This window comes from Haliaeetus albicilla, chromosome 1 (genome assembly GCF_947461875.1).
Source record: "Haliaeetus albicilla chromosome 1, bHalAlb1.1, whole genome shotgun sequence".
NCBI classification, from domain to species: Eukaryota; Metazoa; Chordata; class Aves; order Accipitriformes; family Accipitridae; genus Haliaeetus; species Haliaeetus albicilla.
The window spans coordinates 75,601,417-75,609,730 of NC_091483.1; the positions used below are offsets into that span (position 1 = coordinate 75,601,417).

At 36.2% G+C, this 8,314-nt stretch overlaps 1 protein-coding gene across 4 annotated transcripts in view; it reads left to right on the forward strand.

Moving 5' to 3' along the window:
- Positions 1-8,314, forward strand: part of ZFYVE28 (zinc finger FYVE-type containing 28) — a 166,277-nt gene that overhangs the window by 129,025 nt on the left and 28,938 nt on the right. For 2 of the 4 annotated variants that reach the window (XM_069795186.1, XM_069795196.1), the window contains exon 9: positions 3,490-3,594. The exons of the other annotated variants lie outside the window; for them this stretch is intronic. In XM_069795186.1, coding sequence (XP_069651287.1) covers positions 3,490-3,594 — 105 coding nt within the window. The remainder of the gene's footprint in view (positions 1-3,489; positions 3,595-8,314) is intronic. 4 annotated transcript variants of the gene reach the window in all.

An 8,314-nucleotide genomic window follows, 5' to 3' on the forward strand; every position in this document is an offset into this window, starting at 1 on the left:
TTTTAAAATAGCACTGTGGGTGTTTAAGACCTCACAAATGAAACAAACTTTTGCCACCTTACAGTTTAAACAGTTCCATGAATGCCAATTCAACACGGTATTAGTTTCAAATGAGCATGAGATGTGGTGAAGTTCAAATTACCTGTGGGCTGGTGTGGGAAGAAAAGGTTAGCTGCTATCAGCTACAGAATGTGTCTATATGCACATACCTTCTCTTCCTATAATTGTGCTAATGAACATGTGTGCTGAGCTACTGTCAGCTGATAACGGGAATCATTAGTTGGGAAAAGCAGGTCAATTCACCTCAGGATCTACCAGCATCTTAGAAAAACTGAGCGAATCTTCAGGCAGACGCTAATGAGAAGGAAATTCTACAAAGAGGTATCCTGAGTCTATGTGTACTCAGAAGGAATGCACTGAGTATGTCAGGAGTCTTTTTTTGTTTCTTTTCTTAAAAAAAGCTATTTAGTATAACATTGAGAAGGTATAAACCAGAGTTATCATTATTGGATTCCCATTTCTTGGAACTAAATAAACACAGAATTTCTTATCTGAAGAGTTACGGCCTGAATATGAACCAGAAATAAACACTGTAAATAATAGATATTATTTCTGGTACAAAAATTCAATCTGTATTGGTACACAGGAGTAAGAAAAATGTTACGTGTTGTAATTGCCTACACTACACATCCTTTATTACAACAAACTAACCTCTGTGAGCATGGTTTGTGTCAAGTGTGTCCAAGCAGTTTATGTTGCCAAATGATGACTGACCAGATGGATATCTAATCCTGAAATCAGTGGATGGCTCAGCATGGCCAGGTTTATGCACCAGGTAAAAGATGGAGTTTATGAAACAGTTTAGAATGGCAAACAGCATAAAGCCAAGGCTTAAAAAGAGATGAGAAAGTGGAGCTGATGAGAAGAAGTTATGCTGATAGCGACTATTTAGAGGTGAGTCAGGATTCAAATGAGGGGAAAAGTAGTATGGAGAAGAGGTATGAGGTGAGGCTTATAAGCTGATCAGAGAACGTCTGTGAAGGTGAAAATAAAGATAGCATTGAGATTGTTGATAATGTAAGCTGGTTGTGTACCGTTATGTTCAGAGGTTACTCATTACATTTTCTTAAAGATCAAGGTCCAGCACTTTGTGCCACCTTTATCGGTTTGTCTTCTGGCTTGGACTGTCCACTCCACAAAGTCAGCTCAGGATAGAAAGTGATTTCGTGACTTGGGACAATGTTGACAATAAATAAGATCTGTTTTTAATAGAGAGATGGTACTTAGGGTGGTGGTTTGTTTGGTTTATGTTTGTCTAGAGTGTTTAACTCCCCAAAAAAGTGTGCGAACTTTAATTTCTTAGGAAAAGTGTTAGCCCTTTGGATTGTGCATAAGAGCTGAAAACCTCAAATTCTTTAAAACAAAACAAACAAAATATCTAGAAAACCAAGAACCTCAGAAAATTGCAAGTTCTTAAAATATTTTCATAATTTTGTTTCATGTGCTATTGGTGACTGAGATATTTTGACTGGATTTCAAATATATCAGGCAGAGCTTCACAGAAAGCACTGAAGGACAGCAAACCTGACATCTTTCAGAAAAAGTCTTACTACCCAAATCAACTGACAGCATTGTTACACTGGAAAAAATCTGGAAATGGCAGGGAGGTGAGAGAGAATAAAAGAAGGTGCTGAGTTTGCTAGTTGCTCTTGTTTCCTGGTTCTGCTGTTCAAAGAATACTTTATTCTGAACAATACATTTCATCTTTGCAAGACAGCTTCTCCTGCTCAGTCATGCTGTGAAATCATATGCTAATGGTTTTTTAATATCATTTAGCTGCCATAAAACAGATAGTAAAAGTACATTTTAGTAGCATGACCGTATTGTAAGATTGGATGGGTAAAGGTGATGAGCTATAAAAGAGTAAGCCTTTGTTTAAATGCATATAGTTCTTCATAATGAGCAGAATTAGCAAGGGAAATTATATAAAGCGAATGAAAGTTAAATAGATTTTTGTTCAAGTCTAAAATTATTTTCCAGTTGTGACGGCTCTCCTTTCAACTAAAGCATAGTACGCTTGGGATTTATTTTCAAATTGGCAATCAGAAATTAAGAACATGAAGGGGTACATTTTCCAAGTGATTAGTGGGAGGTATGCAAACAAATCCTATTATTTCTTAGTGGGATTAGAGCACATACCTTCCATACGCTGCTTTGAAGAATTCCCCTTAAGCATTCTTCCAGACTTCTAGCTGCAAAAATACCTACAATAGTAAATTCGGTAGCAGGAAAGAATTTGGAACGTAGCTGGTTTGAATATGTACCCCGCATACTCCTACAAATCAAAAGAGCATAAAAAAATCTGCTAGTAATTGTGGAGAAGTAAGGTGAAATAATCCTGACCTATATAATTACATTTCTTTTAACTAAAGATATTTCTTAGGTTTCTCTCTGCTTTGTCCAAAGGTTTCTGTTGACTGAACATTTGAGTTCAGCAGGCTTGAATGATTCTTCTGCACTGCCTAGAGCCAATACAGCCGTGATACCTCTGCTCAAGACCACATATTTTCTTATCTAGTATAATTTAATTTTTTTCAGCTTGTAGAATTTCTAATAGCTGAGATGTAAATTGTTACTGAAACAAAAAATTGATCTTTCCAAGACAGTTCTGTAGTGCTTATGAAACTATTTTTACTCTTCTAACCCTAGTTTATGTTAATAATATGATGCAAGATCTAAAATGATGTTTTTATTTAAAGGTTTTTCATTAGCCCAGGGATGCCAGAGACAAATCATGTACCATTCATTTAAATTATTCATATCCTTTTACTTAGTAGCTAGTGGACTTCCTCTAGTGAAGTGTCAGTGGTTTGCCGTGGGACTGTTCCTTCCTGCTCATCTGTTTCTTTAAAGGACAAAATTTGAGGTACATATATAGCAGTTATAGGGACTGAGCACATTCAGGGTAAATGTATTATCTTTATCTCCTTCACTGAAGAGTCAGCTTTCTGCTTCCTCACAGACTTTTTCCTTCCCATTGGAAGGAAACTTAGATCAAACTTGTCACGATATTTCAGTTCTTGAAGCTTATTGTTTAGGGTGCCTTGGCTTGAAACACGCTTTGTGAACTTTTGGGTTTGTTATATCTTTGTTATAAGATCAAACCACACTTAGCAGCATGGGCACGCTATTCCCTCTATACCCTATGGAAATGTGAGATCCTCAGTTCTTTCCTGAATGTTGTAACTGTATGGCATGAATTAAATTGAAGATTTTTATAAGATGTGTGCCCACTGACTTTGCTAAATTGTCTGTCCTTTTTGGGAAGAAGACAGAATAGGTTTGTATCATTTTCTGAAGAGCAAAAATACAACTTCTGGTTTATTCTTATTTCTGTATAATCCATGATAAGCCATGAGTTATCACAGTGCTCTGTTTTTTACCTTTGTTTGCTTCAGCAGTTCATTTTGTTTCCATATGTTTTTTCAGTTCTCAGGATGGCTTACGTGATTCCCCCCTCAGCTCCATCTCCAGCAGTGACTATGAGAGTGTTTCTGTCACTACATGTAGTCTCTCCAGCATATACGCTCTGAGGTAATAACATCACTTCGCAGTCAGATTTGACGAATGGTATTGGGTTATGCTTGGTTAAAATTTTTCATTGAATTAACAATCAAGTGACAGCAACACTTCTGAGTATTCTTCCTTTTGAACAGCAGGTGCTTTTTTTTTTTCCTAGCAGTTTTCTTCAGTGCTGTGGCAATTGACAGGCAACTATTTATAGAAAAGTTTTAATGCATACAGCAATTAATTATATATGTCCATGATCTCGCTTTTATTTGTCCATATAGCATTTCTTAAGAAAGATTTCAGGTTTTAGCTTGAAACGTACCAAACGTTTGTGTTAGCTAGGTCTTGGCTGTCTAGAAAACATATTTTTTCCATTTTGTTTTGCATAGTAAAATGAGGGGAGTGTTCCAGTTAACAATAATTTAATTTCCACAGTGTTGTTGGCCAAAGTTGGCAAGAATACGAATTTATATTCTCTTCTCCTGAAAATGCATGAGAGTTTTAACTTCAGTTAGTTTTGTTCAGAGCACTTAATGGGAATAATTGAGCAATAAAGTTCAGGGCAGAAAAACATAACTAAAGCAGAAATGGGAGTTCTTTGTTTTTTCAGTGTTTGCATAACATATGTGTATGTGATGTATTGCATACCTTCTATGCAATAACATTTTTACTCTGGTACAGGCAGATTGAAATACCACTATTTCAGTCGAGGTAGATCTGCTGCTGCTTCTTGTCCTCCCTTTTTCATCTGTTTACTTCTACCCAACACTTCATTTGAATGTTAGGAATTCCAAATTTTGTCTAGTTTGGGGAGTAGAAAGAGGGGGTAAAATGTCTTTTCTAATAGTGATAGAGGAAATAGTGCATATATATTTTCTTTTTTTAGGCTGTACCCATCTTCAGGCTCAATTTTTTTAGAGTTTCATATTTTTAAAGTAATGGCAGAAAGATGCAACTAAAACTGTTTTTCATGGTTTTAATTTTGAAATACATTTCCTTTTGACTGTTCTTCAAAAAAAGCCCAATTTACCTGCATGCAACAGTTGCCCTCTTCTAAATGCTGTATACATCAAAGACTGTTTCACATAGGGCTGTCTGAATGGACAGTAGAAGTAACCTCGGTTATTTTTCAGGAATAACTGGAGCAGTAAGCGTAGGTCTGTTAGGTACATCACCTCTTTCCAAGGCCTTACTGTACTGTGTTAGTATTGTAGTTGTTCCTGTATTGATGCTTAGGTAAATTTGATCTGTCTTTTCCCTTTTTTAAAATTTTGTTTTGCTTGAAGTTTGATTTATAAGGCAGTACTTGTACATGTGCACTTGTGCACTGAACTATAGCATTGTATCATCCCTAGGTGTCATGCAAGAAATCTAAGTTGCCTATTTTTCTGTATCTGATTGATATTACCTAGCTATTGTAGTTTATGGTCCAATAAAAAAAAAGCTAAGTGCCCACTTGACTATACTGATATGAATTTCCCTTTTTGAAATAGTTTAAAAAAAGTGTAAACTCCTTTTAACAACTTAATTTAATAAAATAAAAGGAAAAAAAAAAGCTCAGAAGTCTGACTTCTTCACAGTAGTATGTTCCTAGATCTGTGTGCATAGAAATGTAATATTCTGTACATCTGTTTGTATTGTATTTTAGAATGTTATTTTTAAGGGGTTCCCCTGTTCTTTTATCTTGTATTACCTAAAGGATTTTATTTGGCTATTAAACAACTTCTGTAGAGTTGTATCATTTGTTTACTACAAGCATGTTCCTTGCAAAGACAATCTCTACAAATGTTCTTTTCTGAAATAACTAAGTTCTCCCTGATGTCATGTGCATATCGGAAATAACAACTAAGTTGGTTTTTTCATTGTTTCTTTCTTCCTCTGAAATATGCCATTTTAATGTACCTAACTTCTTGCTGTTTTCACTTAACAATTATAAATTAAAACGTAATATTTGCAATTTTCTCTGAAAAATAATTAGCTAAACATGGAATTCTTGAAATACATTATTTTGGCCTTTCAACCTCCTGTGAATCATAAACAATTCTTTTGTGCTGTTAAATAATCAATACTGAGGCTGACAGTTGTGTTGTCAGATTGCAGCACATTTTGGAAATACCCAAGTGCTTTCAAACTGTTTGGCTCTGGTAGCAAAACCAGCTTAACCAGAGTAGCAGAGAGTGTTGAATGAACTACTAGTGCATTAAATAGCATAGACTGAATGGATTTGAAGCAATGAAGTATCATAGATATGGAATTCTGTATATGTATACATTTATTGTTTTCCAAATGGAGAACCAGGGGAAAAAACTCCCGCTCCTTGGACCCCAGAGCACCATTCAACCCGTGGGTCATTGTTTGCCTTTTTTTTTTTTTATTGGGAGGAAAAAAGCTGTTACCATTGTAGGAACCATTTGGGACCTGTTAAAGGAGGCTGCTTCAAATCAGCCTGTGATTTACTGCCTTAAACTTTTTCCATCATCAAGCAGTGTTGTGTAATTTTTGAGCTATATTCGTCCCACCTAATTTTAGGCATCAAACAGATATACCTAAATTAGGAGGTTTGTGGCTGAAGCTTCCCTGTTTAGTCAATGGAGAAAAGTGGAAACCTCGGTTAAGCGTGTGATTTGTTGAAATGCATCTGGGCCAAAGATATTCAGTCTTAAATGAGAACTATAGTTGCATACTTTGATTACTGACTGTGCTCACACAGTAATTTGAAAAGCATTTTAAAACTTTGCTCGAGGTTTCTAGTGCACAAACTGGGGGAAAAAAAGGTACAGAGGGCTTTCTTAAATGGTTTTGCTAAGGAAGGGTTGATTATTTCATTGGTGCCTGATCTATTTAGAAGGCCCCTCTTTCTAGTCTCGGAGGTCTGATGGTCAAGAAGTTAAATGTTCAGCCCAGTTCAGAAGATACTTTTTTGGAAAATGTTCATTAAGCAGTATCCAGACTTGAGATGCCCATATCAGTTATCAGCTTTCTCAGCAAAGAATAAATGTATTCCATGTATTTCAGAAGGTCTCAGAGAAACTATGGTTTGATGCAGAAGTTTTTTGTTACATGAATGTGACTGGAATAATACTGCTGACTTGAGTGAAAATGAGATGTTTGTAGCTACAGCAGGGAAGTGGCAATTAGTCAATTGTTTCTATTAGCTCCACAAAACAATCCATCCAGTTTTTCCTTTTTAATGGTTTCTTTTCATAAATGTAACTTTTAGAACAATTTTTAATATAACCATAACTTACTGAATTGTAAATAGGCAACTAATAAAATACACTGCTGGAATCTTATTCATTTCAGTGTTAGAAGTAGTAAAGTCTGTAGTTCTTCAGAATAAACTGCAGGAATTCGTCAGCTTTTAACATGTGTTTGAATTACTGGGCAAGGTCCTGATACAGCCATTAATTTGAGTGGAAATGTAAGTGAAGGCTATTCACATGCTAACAGAATGCGATGACTCGATATGCTTAAAGTCAAGAATGAACCTAAGTTCTTTGAAAGACTGGAGCTAGAAAATGGCAAGAAAATTGTTGTTTTGAGAACGATGAGAAAAAAACAAGTGAGAGAACAGAAAAACAAGTGAGACAACAGAAGAACCAAGGTAGTAACAATTAGTTGATTTCAAGCCTCATTGGCGTTTTTGGTGTAAGAGTGCAAGGGAGGAAGAAATACTGATGAATCTGTATTCAAGCATTTGCCTGCCTAGAGTACACAGTAAAGCCAACTTCTTCATTTCAAGGGTATGATGAGCCAATAAATGACAATTTTAAATATAAATAATAATAACTTTTAAAACTAACCTTAATGATACAATACATGCCTTCCCTGGTCAGCAGTTGCCTTTTTTTTTAGATATGTCATTATAGCTTAACTATTGATGTTTTGTGGTATATTATTCTACAGTTTTAGGCATTTATAAAAATTGGTGGTAAAGTTTTAGCCTGGTACTTAGAGTCTGTAAAAGGAGTTATCTACAATGTATGGTGACTCAAGTCTATGCTAAAACAGCTTGACTCTGCCAGCAGTTGGAGTGGGATGTTTATCTGGCTGTTACTGTTAGAATATCTGTATTTGTGTACATGTGAGCAGAACCCAAGGTCATTGGCTTGCTGGACATAGTTGAAGGATATCGCTTACTTTATTGCATATTTTGAGTATATCCCTGTTAGTATAAACACATGTGTGAAACAAGGCAGGGAAGGTTATCTTAGTATATAAATGACATGAAATTTTGATTACCTGCTTCAGAAATAGAGGGTGTTTTGCAGGAGACTGTTTAAAGCTACCTTGCTAGTCAGTTCATAGAATAGCCCAGGTTGGATGGAACCTCAAAAGATCATCTGGTCCAACCTGCCGTGAGAAAGAAAGCCTACATGAGATTTTCTAGTGTCCTATCCAGCCACACCTTGAAAATCTCCAGCAGTGGGGGCTCTACCATGTCCCTGGGGAGGTTACAGTCACTGATTGTTCTTAGTGTAAAATATTTATTTCTTACATCAAGGTGAAACCTCTTCTGGTGCAACTTGTGCTCTCCATGTGGCTCCTTGTGAAGGGAGAGCCTCCATCCTCTTTGTAACTACTCTTTATGTACTAGAATACTGTGATGAGGTCCCCCCAAGCCTTCTCTTCTCCAGGGAGAAAAGACCTAACTCCTTCAGTCTCTCCTTGTAGGACAGGTTCTCCATCACCTTCATGGCCCTCCTTTGGACCCTCTCCAGTCTGTCTGCGTCTTTCTTGAATT